Consider the following 22,747-nt stretch of genomic DNA (forward strand, 5'->3'; position numbering starts at 1 on the left):
TGTTTTGTTATTCTTTGCGTTTAGCTCATCCATCTAGGGAAGTAACAAGGTGTGAAGACAAACCTTGTGACTGCAGAGGAAGGTTATTAATGATTTCCCTTTCAACTGCTTGCTCAGCTTTACCTTTGCTAGAAACGATTGCTGACAAAAGGTGTCATCTCGACTCAGATTAATTGCACTCACATTAATTACTGGCACAGACCAAGGCTGACTGTGTGTAGCTTTGTTTCAACATATCAAGCCTAACGAGCTTTAAGGAGAACTTACTGTAATGGGACAGCACATGGTTCTTCTAGTTAGATCTAGATCTGCTGACCCTGTTATTCACAACCAAGTAATGCTTATAGTGTGATTTGAACCATGATGGTCTGGTTCTCAAATCTTTTTTCTCACATTACTTCTTCTCTATCTCAACTTTTCCTCCCCTCCATCATGGCATGTTGTCCCCAGCTTTCGTAGGTGACTTGTGGCAGCCCATTTCCCAGCTAAGAACCCTGCAGGAGCAATGCCCTGCTCTGCTGAAATTCGGTCCCCTAAAATGCACTGCTTTCAGGATTGTATTTCCACACAGTGAGTGCCTCAGACTCTATAAAACATTGTAGTGCTGCTGACTTCAACTGAGCTTCGGCAGCAGAAGCGGCTTGAGGATCCCAGCCAACCTCGACAGTCCAATGCAATGAAGACAACAACTGTATCCAGCTACCACAGGGGCCAAGGAAATCTGTGTACACTGTGCTGGCTACAGCCTTCAGCTGACCTGCCTTAAGGAGGATGAGCTGGCACCATGCCAAGAGGGAGGTGACCACAACTGGGTCTTGGAGGTTTTCTAAGGCTGGAGTTGGAGGTTAGTGCTAATTGCACCAGCGGTAAATTTTAACTTGGTTCAGCACCTGCTTAATTAGCTATGAAAGAACATGACAAGCAGAGATAGGAAATCTAAGAGAACCTGTACCATTAGCATTTCTCTCTAATCGTAGCCAAACTCAACACTGTAGTGATGTTGCAAGAGTTCCTTTGCCACCAACCAGAGGGAGCGTGCCAAGCCAAAGTCCTGCAGGAGATACTCCCCTTCCCAGTGAGGCTCAATTCGGAGATCAGAGGAGCAGAGACAAGGAATTTGCTCTCCTTGCCTCCAGCTGCACTCTGCTTAGAGAGGCACAGCACCACTGAGCCCTGTCAAAGCTCTTGACAGGTTGAAGCAGAAGTCCTGAGGCCTGAGTGCTCAGGGTTTAAAAGGACTTTTTCCACTACAAAAAGCTTGATGCTTGGTAGGACAGAACCAAGAGCTGATCTCACAACAGGCAGAATATCTTGCAGGGAGCTTGTAAATGTAAACAATTTCTCAGATAGACAAAGGGGAAGACATGGGGATCAGAACAAATAGTCTGGTATTTTCTCATCTTTTTCTATCTTAATGACTCATTAACTTGCACTGCCAAAAATATAGCCGGCCTCTATTGGACACCCTATGTAACAGAGGAGACCCTGCCTCTGGCCACGTCCTGCCCAGCCTCACCATCTGAGTTTGGCATGACCATGAGATTGCTCTGCAGAGCCCCAGACTCCAAACACAACCACAGAGTGTTCCCACTAACAGTTTGGAGCAAAACCCATCCATGTACAGTTCTGCCTGAGACCAGTCCTGGAGACTAATAAATAAACCAAAGAGCCAAGTCTACCATCTTTACTCAGGGCTTACTAAGACAAAGCCCTCTAAAATAACCTACATGCAAGAGGTCTGGGGCACCTCACAAATACATTGTGCCTCCAGCCCCCAGGAGAAGACATCCATGGGGCTGAAGGAAACTGACAGGATCTGCTTTGCATCCCCTATGACCCCACACAAGCTTCTTCCCTTGGGCTGTCACCCAGGAGCACACAAAACCCAACCCCCCCAACACCCAACCCAGAGTAACTCCGCTGCTTTGTGATGTCCATGCAGCCTCGTTAGCAAGGCTTTTGTCAATATGCTTGTAAGCAGCAAGAAGGTTAAATTAGTTCAGTTCATACATATTTAAGTACCACAACCTGCATTATCAAAGCTCAGGCTCAAAATATTTGTAATGGCACAATTAGCCTCAGGCATAGTATCTCAGTAGTATCAGCAACTGTATGTATTTATTTACAAATGACACAGGAGGGAATTAAATGTTGCTGTCGCTGTTGTCAGGGAAACAATCTACTTCTAAATTTTTAATTTTTTAATTTAAAATATTGTATTCTAAGCAGGGATAGTCATTAAAATTATATGAGGAAAAGGGAAAAAAACATCTCTATCTACCTATGGTGGAATTGATGTACACTGTAATTACAGCAGGTTATGGAGGGAAAAATGTAGCTTTCATGTGAGACCACAGTTATGAATGTTTCTCCACATTACTTACACTTACTGTTGCTTAAGAAGGAGAAAATTTATTCTGCATGTGTAAATCCTCAGCAAAATCTGCAGGTTGGAATGCATAATTTGCCTCGTGTACTGCAATTTTTATGTAAATACTGGGATCATCACCATAAAAATGGTTGCTCAGTAGAGACAGATTTATAATTATATAAATGGTAATTTGTGTAGTTTAATTTAATAACTAATATCCTAATGTAATACTTTCATAGAATTGGTGGTACCGGGAATGCTCTCTCCTTGAAGAAATTCCTTCTAAAGCCTCCATGATAGAGATGAACTATCAGATCTGTCAGGAAAATTGCTGCAGTATCTTGTCAAGGCATTTCTGGAGAAGTAAAACCAGGCAACTGTAAGAGGAATACAGCGTATTTTGAATAACATATGGCAACACTGCCAGTCTCCAGCCTTACAAACCTTAGAATTACTTTTAATCTGTGTTTCACCAAGGAAGAAACAATGCATGTAAATCTTTTTTCGACCTCACTCCTCCAAAAACTTAAATGGCTGAAGATGTACCCTCCTCTGCAAATCCAAACTGCCCTGTTCCCTCCCCTGCCCATCTCCCTGTTACATCACATTCACATTGTCCTTTTTAAATTCAAGTGTTATTTTTGGCAAGAAGGCAGTGCTGTGTTCCATGTCCCTACCCAAGCAGAGCTGGAAGAGGGGGCAGGCAGAGCTTGTCCTGAGAACCCCTGCACCCTTGGGGTGCTCCTCGCCAGCTGGCCATGGCTCTTATGCACCATAGGGAAGGAGCATTTGGTGATGGAGTCAGATGGAAAGCTTTTTTTTTTTTTTTTTCTCCCTGGCCTAATTGCATTACCTGAGCTAATAGCTAGCAAGGAGGGGCTCTCTGGGGTACCCCTTATGGCAGCTGAAATCCTGGCTTTGGTTTCTCAAACATGCAATCCATCTGTCAACAGCTCTAGCACTGGGAGCAGGGATGGCAGGATGCCTTGGAGCATTCCTCTGCTCTCGTGTCCTGGCATGGCCTCCAGAGTGTCACAGAATCACAGAATGTTAGGGGTTGGAAGGGACCTCTGGAGATCATCTAGACCAACTCCTCCTGCCAGAGCAGGTTCACCTACAGCAGGTTGCACAGGATGGCATCCAGGAGAGTTTTGAACATCTCCAGAGATGGAGACTCCACAGCTGCTCTGGAGGGCCTGTTCCAGTGGCTCTGCCACCCTCAGAATAAAGGAGTTCCTCCTTATGTTTAGATGGACCTTCCTATGTCCAAGTTTGTGCCTGTTATCTCTTGCCCTGCCACTGGGCACCACTGGAAAAAGACTGACCCCATCCTCCTGACACATACCCTTTATGTATTTATAAGCACATGCCCTTACCAAGAAGAGCAGCTGCCATTGTCCCAGCATTCCCACATACACGCTGTCACACAGCCAGACTGGCTCTTGGGGAGGAAACGTGCCTGGAGCTGGGAGACTTGTGGGACAAAGTGGCCAAATCCAACAGCTCTCTCATAGGCAGCCACTCCAGACCAGTATACCCAGTCTGCTCCAGCCCCCATGGAGCCATGGGTACCAGACACACCATCCCACTGCAGCCACACTGAGATTAGAAACCTGGAGGAATGTTTTATAGTTAACAGTTGTTTTTGCCCCAAGGCCTGTTAACATGGGATGATTCTCTCTTTAATTACTGCTGGCTCCCACTCCCAGGCCCCTTTTTCCTTTTCCTTTGCAGCTGTGAAGTAATTTGGTTTTCTCCAAAGTCTATCCCTAAATAAAAGACTTAATAACATGTGTTCTTGGACATTTTTGTGGCGGGGTTAGTAAGTCACAATACTAGCTGTGATTCTGTAGATTAAAGCAGAGGACATTAAATAGTGGCTAATGGGTTAACCCCTTGGTGTCAAGAGGTTCCCAGCTTCAGTGACTTCCATTTGATAGAGTTGGAAAATCTTTGACATTCTGCACCAAGGGGTTAATTTGAAAAGGGATGAGAGTTCAGTTTCAGTTACAAGCTTAGGTTTAATAAAGGAATGAAAAATTTAGGTTACTTGGAGACCAACCAGTGTGTAAAATTGTCCTTGAAGGTGCATTTCTATATGAAGGTGAAAACAGGGGGTTTTGAACATCATAAAGCTGGAGGTACAGAGACAAAATACAGAAACAAATGGGTTCTTCAGCTTGTTCCCCTCCCCCATCTCTGGCAGTATGTAAGGGGACAGTAAACAAATTACACCAAGGGAATGAAACAGGATCAACACAACATGTGCATCTAATCTCCAAAAAAAAAGCAACTGAAACATGATTTACTTTTAAAAAGGGCTTGGGCAAAGGAACCAGAGGAACTGAATGTCATGAGAAAGCCACAGAGAAGCCACAGAGCAGCTCCTTCACCACCACTTGAGGAAAGTTGTAGGAAATAATCAGTGAGTGCTGAGCTTCATCAGGCCGTTATACCTGGGGAAGAGGTGTTAGACCTGGCTCTTGAGGTGCACAAGTGGTTCCAGCACCTTCCTTAGTCCTCTTCTGCTGCCACCCCACTGCCACCACTAGTTTCCTGCATTTTGAGTAGATAGCTACCACAGGAAGGAAAGTTTCCACCTGAATGGTGAATATTGGCCAAAGTGCAGACAAATCATAAGCTCACAAAACAAATTAGTTACTGAAAGTTCAGTGTACCTCCAAGAAGAGAGATACTGACCACAAAATTTTCAGCATAGAGGTCTGTGCAGCCTCAGTAACCACATCCTAACCTCTCCTTCCTGGATAATAAATCACTCAACCCAAGAAGGCCCTGTTCTCATTGATTTTCCAGTATATCATCTGGGCAGTCTCACTTACCAGCCTTGTCAAATTCATGCTGGAAAGGTGTTACAACAGTCTTTGTAATGCAAGAGTGAAAATCATTACATGCCTTTTGTCCTGCAAGGTGCAGGGCACCAGATGGGCGGCTAATAAAGCAGCTTAACTTGCCCTGTAAAATCTGCATGCAAAGGCCAAACGACTTTCAAACGCCACCCCTAATTTAGATCACAGAATGAAATACAGGTTGCCAATACAGCCCCAGTTAGGACTGGGAAGCCCACAACACTTCTCACTGACACACTAAAACCCCAGTCCACCTTGAAAAGAAAATGGGGTAAGTTAAATCCTCTTGCACAGGAGATGAGCTGTGCTGAAGGATGATCTCACTTACTTCATGTCTGAGCAATTCTGGTTCCATTCAGTAGATAATACTATGCAAATATTGTTGCTACCACAAATTAAGAATTTTGTTATATATTTTTTTCAGAACAAACACTTGTTTTTGGTTTGTTAGTTTGTTGTACATTTTTTGGCCTGCTTCCATTCTGCATTGCCTCTCCAAACAACACCCAGTGCTACTCACACAACAGATAAAAGCCAAAGTCTGGCACATAATTAAGATGTTAAGAGGTAACTTCATCTGGACACATAAATCCGAGCACCTGCTCATGAAAGCAGGTGCCAGAATCAATACGCTCGGGCAGCTTGGAAGCTTGTCCAAGACTTTGATTTTACATGGTGTGGAGCAACCTTTCCATGCTGGAGCACAGAGGGTGTCCGCCATACCTCCTGGAAGCTTTCTCTTCCCAGAACTGGCAATTTCTTTTATCCACATGGCACTAATGAACACTCCCAAGCTCAAAAATGGACAGATTAGAATACAGGACAAACAGAGATATGTATCTAATTGTTCACACAGCCTTGTGGTAACCTTTCAGAGGGCAGTATTGCCCCTACATTGTCCAGCACTCTTCCTCTGTTGCTCAGGTACTAAAAGGATGAGAACTAGAGATAGTTATGGGTGGAAATGTGCCATGGCTTTTTTTTTCAGTAGTAGTACATTACCTTGTCTCCTGAACTCGATGGAACAACAGTGATTTGCTATGCAGATGGTTTCAGTTTAAGAATAAAAGACAAGCATGATGCAGTAGTCCTGAAAACACACCAAGATTTCCCAGGTCACAAAATAATATTTTTTCCAGCTGCTTCCTCATTTTTGAGATTCTGATTTCTGATGTAATTTACAATACCAAAAAGCAAGAACATAGATTTTTGCAGAATGTGACAAAAACCTGGTTTTAATGTCTGATCTTCCAATCATACCTTAATGAAAGAGAAAAACAGATTACCACAGAGGCAACCCCTGTCTCAAGACAACATTAAAACGGGTTAACATGAAGAAAATACCCTGTTGGGAAAGGCTGGTGACAAAAGACAGAGTCCCACAAAGACCTCCTGACCTAAACAAGGAGGTATCATTAAGTGGAAGGCTCCATCTTCTCAAACACATTGTCTGAAAAAGGCTCATGTCAAATGTTAATTACAATGGAAAAGAATATTGGAACGATAATGAAAAAGTACAATACCCCCAAAAGCTGTAGCATCTGAGACCTTTGAAGGCTCAGAAGTTCAAAATATGTAAAAGGATCAAAAACTCATGTTCCACTTTGCTAGATCAGAAGATGATAAGGTAACTATCTCTTTTCAAATAATAAAGGGTTTTTGTTTTCTTCAACTCTTCCCAGCACATTCTTCTAAACCGTCTGTAAAACAAGAAAACAGAGGAAATAATCAAAAACTTAGAAAGAACGAGAACAAACTGTTTGGACAAAAAACGTTATGAGAAGATAGAAGAAGCTATCGAAAGAATCAGAGAAGGACTTTGAAAAAGTCTGTAGACTTTTTCCTTAGACCTTTTTCTTTTTCTAAGGCCGATTTCGTAACAACAACAACACCGCCAAAACTGTGTGAGGGCACAAGCTGTGCAATGGGGAGCTGAGACTTTAGCTGTCAGTGTGATATTGGAGAAAATCAACAGTGTTTACAAAGAAAATAAAATCCTAAAGAGGAAAATAGAAAAAGGGCTTCCCATGCTATCACCAGCACTTTTGCTGAGACAGGAGGCTAAAACCTCTAGTCCAAAATCTTGCCCCCATTTACTAAAACACTAATGTGATTTCTTTATAAGACTTTACCACACACCTTTTTAAACTGTTTTAACACTCAGTCTCAAGAAAACAAAAGAACAGCATATTTTGTGATCTGGTACTCTTGTCCAGTTGAATAAGCTCTTTTACTGATTTAACCACAGCAGACAGGATGGCATCATGGAAGTTTACCTATTTCCTGTAAAAAGCATTTTCAGGTCACAACTCACCTTCCCTACCTGTTTAGGTTTTCTTTTTCTGATCAACTTTATTGTCACAGTTTTGAAAAAAGTGCATTCACATTAACATTCTGGTCTGCAACCAAGTATAACAAAACACTCTTAAAATAATTTAAATAGCGGCAGGATCCAGTATATCAAAAATTCACTTCACTGCCAAGAAAATATTAGGACTTCAGCCGCTTAACTGGATCTCAGGGCCTGTGCAACTCCATAGATCTTAATTCCTCATGAAGACTTTCCCCAAAAGAACATCTTCTGTTTCCCATGATGAATCTGGAAGCCAGTAAGTTTTTAGTCTTCAGCTTATCAAACTTCACCCCCTCCCCCCTATCCCCACCCCGTAGATCTAATGAAGCAAACAAACCCAGGGGTGGACATAAGAATCTTGCCAAGTTAAAATAATTAATTTCTTCCAATTCTGAAGCTTCAGTGAAAAGATAAATCAGCAATCCAGCAGCACATAAAATTTCAACCTTTACTACAGTCTAGTACAAACGCATTTCTTATTCTCACCCACAGGGTAGGTGGCATGGACAATAAACAGGAAATTCTGCAACAGCCTTTAAAGAATGATTTGGTCTGATTGTCTGGAGCAACATGTTTAGTGTCCCATGTTTCTGTGATTATTTTTTTTTTTTTTACTTTTACATATTTTGGTTCCTCATTTTATCTGTAACAACTGCAAAAACTTGAAGTAACCAGCCAAGCTCTACCCAAGTGCTTTTCCCCTGCTGACATTTTCAGGACAATTCTGAAGACCCTCATCACTAACATCATCACTAACAGCAGCAGCTGAGCATGTTTCAGAACTGACCCTGTGGGCTCTCAGGATAGGGCAGCTTGTGATACAAGGGGACTGCCAGGTGCCATTTAGTGGCAGTGCTTTGGGGGCTGCTCTACCTCTTTCCTATGAGAAGCAACATATTCAGAGGAAAAGCAATTCCAGTTCAAGAAGTGAAGGGTCAAGGCCAACAAGAAGGCTTTACCCAAAGGTTTTTCACATCTTGATCAAGTTGTCATGCAGAAAAAATAGCCCAGCATCCTCTCCAGTGTGCCTTCTGGTCTTTTTTGTGCATCTCTCTCTATGAGAAATTGCTGTACAGTCAGCAAGGATAAGAGCCAAGTGGTTTGGTGACTTCAGTGGAGGCAGACCTTCAGTTACATAGGTAAGAATGATGGCCTAAGTATAGTCAAGCACTTAAATACATGCGTCGCTTGAAACATGAATAGTCCTGACACAGAAGTTCAGGTTTTGCTTAAGGACTTTGCTGATACATAGTCCACAAAAACCCAATTACAGAGGCACCTTGAAAAACCTGTGCAAGCCCTGGAGATGACTTTCAAAATGTTTTTCAAAGTGTCAATACTTTGAAAATAAAGCTGAAGGAGAATTTGAGAGCCTGAGGATATTTTTACAGAAATGTAGTTCGAATGTCTTGAAAATTTCTAATAATTTCGACAAGCATTTCAGCTTCTATTGAAAACTTATGAAGTCTGGGTTTAAAGACTGCAGGTTATAAAGAGCCATCATATTTTTACCAATGAAATTATTAAAAGATGCCTCTTAGTCTAGCCTGAGCTTGAGGTCATTGATTAAACTCTGAGTACTACTGAAAGACAGGTAAGAAGGTGGAAAAAGCTGGTAGCCTGGGGTTGTGGTCCTAATTGCATGCTTACTCTTGCACTTCTGCAGCTTTTAACTTGATGACATTTTAAATGGAGTGATTAATCGGCCTTTACTTTGATATTTGCAATGTACACATCTAATGCTGCAGGCCAGCTAAACTAGCCAACATAAATTAGCCACCTTTTATTGGCAGGTTTATACCACTAGAGCAGCTGGTCCTCCCTGAATTAATTTGTACTGCAAACAGGAACCAAGCACACGATTTCTTTTACAGTCATGTGAAAAATCCAAATATTAATATTTTTCACTTGGCTTAACTCTCTGTCTAGTTGCGTTTTTCTTAAAACAGGTTCTCCAAATCCAAAGTGACACGAAGCATGGGCCTTACCTCTGGGAGTCCTGCATGCTCAGACCTTCTCACAGACCAGCACTTGCCATGTGGCACACCAGAGTTTCGCTCATTAGGCTCTGTGCTACTTGCCATGGGAAGGAGCTTGGCACCAGTGGGTTTTTTTTTCAGGTACAGCATTTGCAGACGCGGGGCATGTGCAGCAGATGAAGAAGCTTGCCATTGCCTGGGCCTGCCAGGTCCTTTCATAGAAGTGGCACACAGGAAAAAATGTTCTCTAGTTATGTAAAATTAATTTTTTAAAACTCTTTAGATGTTTAAGATGATTAAGGGAGTGGAGCATCTCCCTTATGAGGAAAGGCTGAGGGAGCTGGGTCTCTTTAGTTTGGAGAAAAGGAGACTGAGGGGTGACCTCATCAATGTTTACAAATACGTAAAGGGTGAGTGTCAAGAAGATGGAGTTAAGCTTTTTTCAGTGATGACCAGTGATAGGACAAGGAGTAATGGATACAAATTGGAGCATAGGAGGTTTAAGGTGAGTATCAGAAAATTTTTTTTTTACTGTGAGAGTGACAGAGCACTGGAACAGGCTGCCCAGAGAGGTTGTGGAGTCTTCTTCACTGGAGACATTCAAAACCCGCCTGGACGCATTCCTGTGTGATGTGCTCTAGGTGACCCTGCTCTGGCAGGGGGGTTGGACTAGATGATCTTTCGAGGTCCCTTCCAACCCCTAGGATTCTATGATTCTATGATTCTATGATTTTAGCATTAATTCTTTACCTCATTCCATTGCAATGAAGTAAGAGGGGGAACAGGCCAAGGAAGAAGGAGAGATAGAAAAGACTTTCTGGTTTTGAAGTGAGATTTAGGGTCAAAGTGCCCAGGCCAGTATGAGCATCATCAACACTGTGCCCAATTTCTGCCTCTGTGGAGTACTCATATGGGCCAGGAAGGTAAATGCAGCCAAGTGAAGTTACTGATCTTCCATCAATGTGTGAAGAAACACCAAACACCAGCTACTCAGCTCACTGTAGGAGCCAAGCAAGAATCCAACAACTGCTTCATGGTTCAGGAAGGGCGAGCAAAATGGGAGGACCTGGCCTCCTGGTCAGGGGAATGACATGCGCACTGAAAGGCCTTCGGAGAGAATGGAGAGCTGCAATGCAAGCACAGGGCCTGGTAAGGATCACATTCTCGGATCCCTGTTAGTGATGAAGTTAATGCTCCAGTGCACGAGTGTTGAAGGGAGACTGGAAATGTCTGGGAGATGGTATGAAACCAGTGTGAGAATCAACATGTTTGATTGGAATGCTTAGCTTAAAATCCTGGCTCCCAATTGAAGGTATTAAGGTGCTCAAGTCAGGTACAGTCAAACATACCCAAAGACATTTAAATCTATCCTGACGATAATAGGGCTCCAGTGGCTTAAAAATTTTACCCTAACTTTTGTTGTCACTGAAATGAAAATAATAATAAAAATACTCTCAACATTAAATTTATTCATTCTCTTTTTTTTTTTCTTTTCTTTGTTCAATTAGAAATGCTTATTGTACCAGGCTAAGCTAAGTAATGAAACCAAATTATCTTTATACATCATATTAAATGTAAAACATTACTGGAGAAACTTCTTTACTGTAAAGGTGATAGAGCACTGGAACAGGCTGCCCAGAGAGGTTGTGGAGTCTCCTTCTCTGGAGACATTCAAAACTCACCTGGATGCGTTTCTGTGTGGCCTGCCCTAGGTGATCCTGCTATGGCAAGGGGGTTGGATTAGATGATCTCTAGAGGTCCCTTCCAACCCCTAACATTCTATAATTCTATGAAATAATAATGTCACCAGTGTTGTTAGTTTAGATTTTAATAATAATTTTCTACAACACAAAATAGTTTGATTACCAACACCTACCAGTGGTCAATGATGGTAACTCACAAATAATGCTTCACATTCCTAACAAATGGCACACAAAACTTACCTTTTATTATGCTTTTTAATAACTGGAAGTTGTTCAATTCTGTTTGTTATACAACCAGTTATACATTAAAATGTACAAATACTCAATTCCAGTCACAGTGTATATATATTTTTGGATCTGCAGCAATATAAAATGAGTTCTACTTGTATATACATGTGCAAGTCTGAATGAGTCCTGAGTAATTTTAAAGTACGATTAGTTTAATCCTGCAAATTCCAACCAATGCAAATAAAACTCAAGATTTAAAGCATGATGTTACTGTGAAGATATTTTTCAAAAAAAAAAGAAATCCAGCACTTTGCATTAGCTTTATGCATAGCTCTGAGCTCTGTACAGTGCACAGTACCCACTTCCAGTCTGGGTAATTAGAAAATCTGAAAAGACACTGACCGCATTCTTCAGTAACTATTGCTTCCTCTGCTTCTTAATTAATGGCATGTGATTCATTCTGCTTCAAAACAACCAAGTGTGGAAGACTTATACAGGGTTTAAATTATATTCTTTCTGCTGCATATATTTTTATAAACATTCAAGTCACCCAGGCCCTTTTCTTCTGAGGAAAGCTATACAATTATACAGTCAAATAGTTAAAATGTATCTGGGAGGAAAAAAAACAACAGTGGAGTATAAGCATTACCTTAAATGCCACAGTATGCAGTAAGGAAATGAAAGGGGAAGTGTTCTTGAAGGAACAGCTTGGACAGAACCGAAAAGCTGCTCAAAAACCTTCTGTCAGCATGACACACTGCAGGGTAAACACAAGAGAGATGCTCTCGCACCACCAAGAACAAATTGTCTGAGCAAATGGGCAGGACGCACTCCCACTAAGGAGTGGATCCAAACTCAGCACAAGAGTCAGAATCTTTGTACAGTATTAACAGAGAAACTTAGACAAAAATGTCTGTTTACCCAATGCCAGGAAAATGCAGGCACTAATAAGAGAGCTGGTAAAGGGGACAGGCTAGCAGTGCAGTGTAGCTGCCTCTAACTTCTGTCAGTTTTGATGCGACTTCCCAGGTACGGAGGAAGATACCTTTTGTTCTTCCCCTCATTTCTCTTGCACCGCAAAAGTGAAGGCACTTCTCCAACTGTGCTCCTCTGGACATGAGGGTCCTGGCCCAAAAGTTAGCTGGTCCCATGGCTGCTATAGTCAAAAACGCCTTTCCTGAAGAAGGGTGAGAATTCGCAGATGGTGTGTTTTGACAGAGTTAGCCCCACTTTATCAATGTGCAGCGGAGATGATGGAGATTTCAGCATTGCAGAGAAAAAGCTCCTGAGGTATTTCTGTGGAACAAAATGCAAAATGGCATAAGGTTTACTTCATCAATTGATTAGGACCACTTTAAAGAATTAAATGAATAGTGGTATAAGATCTCCATGGACTCCATGAAAAGTCCTTTTAATGACCATCAGCATTTAAATCCATCCGTTAAACACATCTACTGAAAGTCTGCATTAAGCTCAGGAGAGGCAGAAAAGAAGTATTTTCCCCTTTCTTCCCCTGCCAAGCTTAGGAACTGTTTTGGTCTGTGCTTGTGTGATGCTTTCTAGTTTATTCTGTAGTCATGTAATGCTTTCTGCTGCTCATGACCTGCTAATACTGCTGTCTAGCATTACCAAACACTATAGCAGGTGCAAACCTCAAATTCATGCTGCAGAAATTTCACTACATATGGATGCAAAAGTCCTTTAGAAATATTTCCCTCATCAAGCCTCCACAATCCTCGCACCAAAAAGGATTTATTTTGACCAAGCCCATCTGCACAAAGATCGCACAACTTCCATTTTATCTCAAAACCTAAGAGCATCTTGTCACTGAAGTGACACCTAAACATATTTTTTAAGGTCTAACCTATAAAAAGTATTCCCTTTCCCGAAAGTTACTATTTACCAGCAGCTGTGCAACTTGCATCCACTTGTACCTAGAGAAATCATGACAGATGTACATTAACACAAAGTCAGTTTTCACAAACCTGATGGTGTTTCCTTTACAAACAGGTTGAATTATGACAATCATTTAGCATGATTTAGTAAGTTATATTGAGAAGTTTTGAGTGAAACACAGTAGGTAAAATGTTCACCAGACATACTAAAAAAGTGCCCACTGTCATCCAAACAGTTGTAAGACAAATCTCATATGGAACACAGGGATAAACTCCTTTGCTCTACTAAAGACTTCCCACACAAAAAGATAACTCAAGAAATTATTCACTGATCTTGGATACAATGGGAAATACATCTGCAAGACAGAACAGCACAATCTCCTATGAAGAGCACAAGGTTTAGTTATTTGAATGCAGCAGCTTTTGGGTCATGAAAGTGGTTTCATGTTCAGAAAGCAGTCCTAATTACTCATTCCCTTCTGAAGGAGAATTCCTCCATAGTGTAACAACCTGTTATCTATTTAAGTGCCTTGGAAAGCAGCTGTATTAATACCACAGAAAGCAGGATAACAAAACAACAACAACAACAAAAAACAGCTGGCACATAAGCTATTCACTTGGCAGGATTGGCGAATTTTGTTTTTTATTCAGATCTCCCACAGGTTGTATTAATGTTCATGAAAAAAAATTCATTACAGAAATGCCTTCAAGATGAATTCCAACAGACTAAGAGGTAATTTAAAGTGAGCAACAGATGTCATATCAACATTTATCATAATTAGTTCACAAACTAGGGCCCTTTAAAAGAAGTCCCAATCCAGTAATGCCTGAAGGATTAATATGGTAGAAAATAAAATGTAAAACATGGCATCCTCTTAAGAGTTTTAGCACTCTGCTGAAAAGTTACTGCAGTAATTCCGGTTTATGGCTACTGAAGGCTCAAAGGTACCCAAATATCTCACCGGAGACACTGCAAGACCTATTGCATTCACCTTGACATGTATGGCCAGATAATTGACCGTCATGCCTTTCCTGTAGAGCCATTATTCATTGTTTTGGCATGATTGTTCTAATGACAGAGGAAAAACAAACACCCTCTGCTATATGCATACACTTACCTGACAGGGAAACACTAGGAAAAAACGGTATACTTATTCTTTTTTTAATCTTTTTTTTTTATTTATTTTTTTTATTCTTATACTTATTCTTCCAGATCTGCACAAACAAACTGCTCAGTGAACATCACAGATTCTTTGAACATGAAAAAGATTCTTGGAAAATGGCAACAAGCAGACTTTACCAGAATATAATGGTATTAATTTTGTATGAAGGTTTCCAGCCATATGGCTTGGCATGATGTGCTCTTCTACAACCACCTCTGAGCAAATTAGGCCCCTTTTAAATCCCATATCTGCATTTGCCCTTGTTTGCAATGCTGATGTGTTAGCATAGCACAGAGCTGACATGCCCTTGACAGAAAGAAGCTGTTGCTTCAATGAAATAAATGCTCCTCTGCCCAGATATGCTGGCTAGGAGTTAAGTCCTGTAGTGAGGGAAACAGTGATTGATGGCAGAAGTGTTTGCTCACACCACAAGCACATGCCTCGATTAGAGGTGTGGCTGGGCAGTAAGGGGGAAGGCTGCAATGTGGATGACAAAGTGGAAGAAAGCGGTAGGAGAAAAGGAGTGCTCCATATTGGTGCGCGGAAAGATGCTTCCCAAATTCAGATGAGATAGAGAGAGGATGAAAGTTACAGCAAGCTGGGAGAGGAGCAAGTGCACATCAATACCAAGTGCCAGAGATGACAAAAAGAAAACTTGCTTAGAGATCCAGAAGGGACTTGGCATGGATTTTGTTGTAACCCAGGAAGCCACTGCAAACTGCTGAAGTGGGAGCAAGGCTACATGAAAGGGTCTCCTCTGTCAGGACTCAGTGAGCAGGGGAGAGAGCTGTTTTCAAAGCTTTTATATTAAATCCATTTCCAGCAGCAGATATTATTTTAGTCTATTTACAGAATAATGTTATTTGAGCTAATATGAGGTGGGAAGCAAACTGGTATCTTTTGATGTGCTTCCTTAAAAAAAAAAATTCTCAGCAGGCACTGGCAAGCTCAGGATGCCTTCATAGAAACATATCCAAATTTTATCTAAATCAGTGCTATGACTTCCTACCAGCAATTCACTGATAGCATCTAAATCATTGCCCCTACTAAGCAAAGCACTAATTTATAGCAATTTTACTTTTGTTAGGTTTGTGTGATTACCTTGGAAAGAAAAAACTAGACAACTGCTATAAATATTCTAAAAGGCTCAGTTTTATTACTCGTTTTAATTTGTTAGCCTTGCAAAACTCAAGCCATTTGTTCTGGATTATTTAGTCTGGTAATCAGTGTTCTTCCAAATGCACTTAGGAGTTTTATTTCACTAACAGTGTTCAACTTGCTGCGCTCCTGGTGTGCTGGAAAAGATCCTAATTATAAATTTGTCAATGTCTGAGTGTAAGGGCCCAGGACCCTGGCACCGTAACAGGGATGTAAAATGGGCAACTTTCAAACCAATTGTGTTGGTTGCTCAGTTTAAACTCACATTCAGTAGCACTGGTACAGAAAATGGAAATACTCTTTGACATGTACAACACTCTTAAAGACTGAAAGCCAGGTTTACAAAAATCCAAAATAGGAAAAGCAGTGGTTTTGCCCTCTTGGCACACATTGCAACCTTCATGAACTTGAACTTAAAATTTATGACAGTCATACCCACAAGCTTTAACTTTGTATTTGAAGTGTTTGCAAAACAAACAAGACTGGAGAAAGTGTTGTGAGACCCAAAGGTTTCTCTTTACTTACCAGTTTGAGTAGTTTTCCCTCCCTTTTAATTATGTGAATAGCAAAAAGACAACCATTTAAAAAGATCATTAAAAATAATTCTAATAGGGTTCACCTTTTCTAGCAGTAGGCCAGCATTCATTTCGTGCTCAATCCATCAGCACAGCAAAGTCATTTTAATGATTTTTGCACAACTTTGTGATATGGAGACCTCATAATTTTATACATTTTAATATAAATCCATAACTTAATTTAAAGTTATTACAGTTATTACAATCAAAAAGCTTTCTGGAATGTGAAAGAGTTCTTATTATCCTTTCAATTGTGGCATGTTAAAGAGGAATTCAGTTCAATGACATTGTTCTCATAATATATTACAAATGCGACAGCCTCAGAGACCAACAGCAGAGCTTAGCAAGAGTTGGAGTCTTCATTAAACTCTGGTGTGTTTAAAAACTCTTCAGCTCTGGTTCTTCCAGAAAGTGAAGCAACTTTGAGCTTTCTGTCTTACATTGCTGTTTCTAGCAATTTCTTCAAAAAAGTCAGCATTGTAAATTCTTTAAATATAACACTTTACACTTAGTGTAACAAATACCACTTTATCATAATTTGAGAACCACAGACTTTAATAGGATAAACCTTACAAGGCTTTAGGGATTTTTAAAACAATAGCCTCTTTTCTTTGAAACAATATCTCCCTTTCAACACCTACGCATCAATGTGACCCTCAAAAGCTTTACGACAAGGTCATAAAGGTCACCGGTATCAGAGGCAGGACTAATTAACTTGCTCCTCTAACTTCCAGCATTGGCTCCTCTCTCCCTTCAATACAGATGCTAGCGTCTCCCAGCACCAATCACAAAATTATTCTGTTGACTAGTGTTAAGTGCTGCAAGCTTTAACTCAAATACTGGTTTGAATTATTCATAGAGCAAAGCATGCACAGGTATCAACAGCTGTTTTCTGTAAGATAGTAATATGATTACAAAGAGGCAGAATTAAGCATATTCCCTTACGCTGAAAAACCACATTATGCTGCAATTAGGTATTTGCAAAGTAAGATCTTCCTGAGGAAGACTCTAGCTCAAAACAAGCAGACAGGAACATGCTTCACTTTTAATCTGTGATCACAAAAATAAGCATCTGCTTAGAAGAAAACACATGCAAAAGGAGCCTGCTGTAATGCAGAAATGGGAGTGCAACTCCTGCCTTTGTCTCCTAGATAGAAATTGTTTGGCATATGCAAAGGAAAATGTACATTTGGGGAACCTTTCCCAAATTAACCAACTTTATATTGGACCTTTCAATTGGTGTCTCAAAGAGGAAAAAAAAATATTTCCGGGGTGGTTTATCAAATACAAAATGCTACAGAAACCACCAGCTATCATCACTAACTACAGTCTACAACAAAAAAAAGCCTGCCTTAAATAGCACTGGCAGGAGTTGGTGTCCCACACCCCTTCAGGCTGGCAAAGGACTCTGTATGGGGTGACGTTATATATCCCATGGCTTTTTAAAAAATGTTCTTACTGGCAAAAGTCAGAGGGGATTAATACAATGTAGGGAAGGTAAACTGGTGCTACAGGCTGTGGCCTCACAGGGAGACTGCAGAACACAGGAACCCTTAGGAAAAGGCCTGCAAGACAAGTCAGCTATGCCTCATCCGGGACACAGACCACATCTCAAACACTACACAGTACTGGATTATCTGGGCCAGGTGTAGAGGACAAGGACAGCCACTACTCAGAATATAAGAAGTTTCTTTATGAACTGATTTCCAAGGGATCAAGTTCTTTTATGCCAAATACCCCAACAACACACAGCAAGCAATATTCAAGCTGTCCAAACTGAGGTGTTTTATCCAAGCAGTGGTCTCAGCAGGCTCCTTCTGTAGTCTGCAAGGATAGCTCACCCCTCCAGGTCGCAATTTGGTTTACCACAGTTAAGTTTCTACCCTGTGTCTGCCACTCAAACCATCTACCCTTCCCTTGGGGACCACCAGAGGCTAAACTGGCTAATTAGGAGCAAGTAATTGACAGCATAATGCTCTAATAGCTCTCTAAAAGCAGTTTCAGATCCATTTCTCCATTTGTTAACTATAAGCAAGCAGAGGAAGAGCTGGCAGATAGCAAGAACATACAATACAATATTTGGAGTACAACAGGTCAAAAGAATAATAAAATCATTGGATCATAGCATGGTTTGAGTTGGAAGCGGCCTTAAAGATCATCGAGTTCCAATCCCTATGCATGGGCAGGGACACCTCCCACTAGACCAGGTTGCTCAAAGCCTCATCTAACCTGGCCTTGAATGCTTCCAGGGATGCTTGATCATATACAGACTATGACTAATATCTTCACCTCCAGGGATTCCAGGTTCAGATCGACTCACTAGCTAGAAATAGTTCAGAAACATCTGTGTCTTCTGTGGGGTTTTCCTTTTCTTGGTGTTTTTTCTGTTTTGTTTTTTTTGTTTGTTTGTTTGTTTGTTTTGTGGGTTTTTTTTGTTTTTGTTTTTGTTTTGTTTTTGTTTTGTCTGCTTTGGTTTGGGGTTTTTCTTCTTATATATATAGAAAACAGGAGGCTTCAATACTTTTCCCCAAAACCTTGATATATATTGCAAGACATCATAAAGCAGATCTGAGTAAAGTATGTGAGCAGGACATTCTATGATATTCAATATCTCAAGTAGTATTTCAAGCCCTTCAGGAAGTACCTAATGTCACCTCTGGATCTGTACACATTTATCTCCTGCACACACCCTCAAGTCATTACATGCAGCTGTGATTTCACAGCAATGAGAAAAAGACTTACTGCCTGGGAGACTACCTTGTGCCTGAAGGATCTTATTTCTGTGAAAAATTTGGAGAGAAAGCTTCTAAAATTATGATGTGATCACCTGGGCCACTATCTTTTGTGGAAAGACCAGGGTAGCTGGGTCCTCCTTACGAAAGCTACAGCATTAGACACTGTCAAAGTTGTGCAAAGCTTCCTTGAGGAGTCAGAGGTAACAAATGTCTCCAGAATGTATCTATCCCATAGGTACCAGAGACCTTGTTCTACTTGCACATGATTTGTGTGAGCACAGAAAGATTTTTCAAGGGAATAAAGATAGATTCACTCATGTTTGAAGATGACAAGTCATCATCATGTTAGTCATAACACTAAAGGGGAAGGGGAGGGTATTTGCTTCAGATTGGCAGATATTAACTAGGCTCAGGGCTGGATTAACTGGCTTCACATTACACAAGCCAAGAATAAAGGACTGACTTGCTTTAATCAAATCCTTCCTGTTCCCTTTGATTAGGCCTAATCAGAAGCGAGGTTGTTTACAGATAATGCCTAGTAGTCACTAGGGTGGGAAAAATATAAAAATAAATCAAGAACATCCCAATCAGTATCACCTTGAGTTTCTGAGTCTGTGTATCTTACACCTCTGTGCACAACTCCACCCCATGCACCAATGATTTCCATCCAAAACAAATCCTACATAAAGATTTTACATATAATTCTACAGCCCTGCACAAAGCACATCACTGGCTTTCCTGAAGCACATCAGTGTTAAACGTCCAGGTGTCTCACTGACAAACTTTGCCTGCATAAATGTCTTCTTACCACTGGAAGAAAGCAAGTCTGGCAGGACAGGAATCAGTACTGCCAGGGACGGAGCAGCTGGGTGCAGCTTTGGCCAGAGCAGAGAGTTTGCTGCAGGGTCCAGCTGCCTGTGCCACGGGCAGGCTACACTTCTCAATAAATCAGGATTTAAGAGTTTCATAGAATTGTTTTGGTTGGAAGGTACCTTAAAGATTGTCTAGTTCCAAACTCCTTGCGTGGGCAGGGACACCTTCTACTAGCCCATGCTGCTCAAGGCCCCATCCCACCCAGGCTTAAACAGGGATGGGGCATCCATAGCTTCCCTGGGCATCAAGTGCAAGTGTATCTCCACTCACACACTAAAGAATTTCTTCCTAATATCTAATATATCCTCTTCCAGTTTGAAACCATTGCCCTTTATCCAACCACTAAATGACCTCGTAAAAAGTCCCTCCCCAGCTTTCCTCTAGCCCCTTTAGTTACTGCTAGGCTGCTATGAGGTCTCCCTGGAGCCTTCTCTTCTCCAGGCTGAACCACCCCAACTCTCAGCCTGTCTCCATAGGAGAGGTGCTCCAGCCCCTGACCATCTTCATGGTCCAAAAGAAATAAGACAAGTATGGCAGATTATGCTAGATTGGGTTTTTCTAATTTACTAATAAATATCTGTGCAAAGTGACTGCGATACCCATATGTAAACTCTTGTTAGACTGAACGTGTTTGCTAAGGAGCTAGAGATAGGAGGAGACGAGATCATAAGCTCCTACAAAAAATTAATGTAGCTTTTTTGCTTGTGAACAGATTTACCTATATGGCTCCCAAATGTTAACATGGCTGTAAATACTGGATCTAGAAAACCAGATTTTTACTTTGATAGCAAAGGATTTAGCCTCTGCTTTTGTTGAAGCTACAGAACTAAACTATGGAGACTTGTATTCTTGCCACTGCAGTGGTACTGACACTGCAGCAATCTGTGTTGGTGTGGACTTAACGCAAAGCAGAGAGAGAAGCAGCATTATCACTCACACCATTCCTTTGGCCACGTTTAGAGGTGTCTAAGAGACTCCGGAACAAAGTGGGTGTAAGAATCAAGCTCTTTAATTAGCTAAATTACATTTAAAAAAAAAAAACCAGGACGTACATTTTTCACCCCTTGGAAAATTCTCCCTACATTTTTATGCACAGTGTAACGCAGATGCCTTGAATCAGGGTTAGTTTCCTCCACAGTTCTACAGGTGGAAAGCAGATTTTACCACTACATCTCCAGAAGCATTTGAGTGCCACTAAAATTTCATTTTACCCCAGGTGGTACTGAAATTTACTTGAATTCATACACCTTTTTGAATATACGTAATGTACAAGCATTCTGAGAGATGGCAGTTATGATTCAAGGTGATATTACTCTCCTAGGTTTTCAAAATCCAAACTATTCATTATAGCTATTTAGAACATTTTTCTTTGCAAGTCTAATGGCATGAACACATTATGTTGAATTACTCTTATGCTGCGTCAATTGAATTAACTTCTGAAGTCAGTCTACAGCCCAAATTACCATCTTATTCTGCCTGAAATTCATTTAAAATCCACAGGACTTAATATTTCTTACAATGCCTGCATGCTAAAAAGCTTATATTCATTGGCTTTAAGTAGCTCCAATGAAAATTGAACTGTAGACTGGCTGTTTAAAAAAAAAAAAAAAAAAAAAAGGGCAGCAAGGGCTGTGATTTACAGGTGGTCTATCAGTTGAGTCTTTTGGAAGTGAAGAGCAGTATTAAAAAAGATCAAAAGAGACCTGACTAGTGAAGGAATCCAATCTTTTCTTTGGAGCACAAGTCAAAACAAGGCCTGTCAGAAAGAACAACAGGACTAAATTTACCACTCATCCCTGGGCCAGCAGTGAGAGCACACTGTCTGCTGCAGTGGCCTTGGCAAGCAGCTATCAAAGCACTTGACGTGCATCATCCTCTACTTCCTTTGGTGAAATCAGATGCTGGAGGATGACTGATACACTTGCTTTGAAAAGACAGCACCAAGGAGTTCAATGCAGCATCCTTAGTCAAGAGCTCCCTTTATTCTTCTGCTTTATTCTGAATGTGGAGAGCCATTATTGGAGACCAATAAAGGTCCACAACTTCAAAAGTTGATTTGTAGGAGGATGTTAGGAAATTTATTCTGAACTGACAGCAAAACACATTAATATGTGGAGCTAAAGGGGTATTCAAATTATATGCTGGCACCTATTTCTAAACTAACTAAATCATGTTAAAACACACCTCCTTATTTTCTGACACTGAAATCTCTAAAAATGAAAGGAAAAAAAGGCCTCTGAATTGCACATCTTATTTAATTCTTTGGATGCAATGGAGATAAATGTTTTATCACAAAATACCCAGTTTTTGATGCAGGGATTTGAAGTTATGCACCTAAAGAAAGAAATGCCAGAATTATGGTATTGTTATGGATATTATGTAGTTACCTCTAGCAAATTCTGCAAAACAGGATTTCATACCTGATCTGGAATAAGGCATCGAGTTTGAGCATATGAGACCAAGGGGCTGTTTACACTCACTCTTCTTTTGTGTCCAGCAGCCTTTGGACCAGAGCTTAAAATGAACTAATCCAAAAATAACCCCAGGCTTTCACTCCTTTTAAACTACCATCTTTATCTTCTATTGCTATTACAAGAATAATGTCTTGCATTTGCTGTGGGCCTGGCTGAGACTCCACAGCATTTAATCAAAGTAACGTTTTATTGGTATGGAATCAATTTCTGATATACACAAAGTCCTAATTTCTACTTCTTTGTATCTAGTGATTGTAATCAATACAAAAAAATTATTTATACACTTTTTGAAGCCAACAGGGCCTCACACAAAAAGCAGCACCACCCAAACCAGAAAAATAGAGAAATATTAAATTCTTCATTCCTGACAGTT

General features: G+C 40.8%; 1 protein-coding gene across 2 annotated transcripts in view; it reads right to left on the reverse strand.

Annotated features, from left to right (window-relative positions):
* Positions 1–11,382: 11,382 nt before the first annotated feature.
* KIF16B (kinesin family member 16B) overlaps positions 11,383–22,747 on the reverse strand; it is a 138,122-nt gene continuing 126,757 nt past the window's right edge. For both annotated transcript variants that reach the window (XM_051613297.1, XM_051613296.1), the window contains one exon: positions 11,383–12,797. In XM_051613297.1, coding sequence (XP_051469257.1) covers positions 12,639–12,797 — 159 coding nt within the window. In that variant the 3' untranslated portion in view covers positions 11,383–12,638. The remainder of the gene's footprint in view (positions 12,798–22,747) is intronic.

This window comes from Apus apus, chromosome 3 (assembly GCF_020740795.1).
Source record: "Apus apus isolate bApuApu2 chromosome 3, bApuApu2.pri.cur, whole genome shotgun sequence".
Classification (NCBI taxonomy): Eukaryota; Metazoa; Chordata; class Aves; order Apodiformes; family Apodidae; genus Apus; species Apus apus.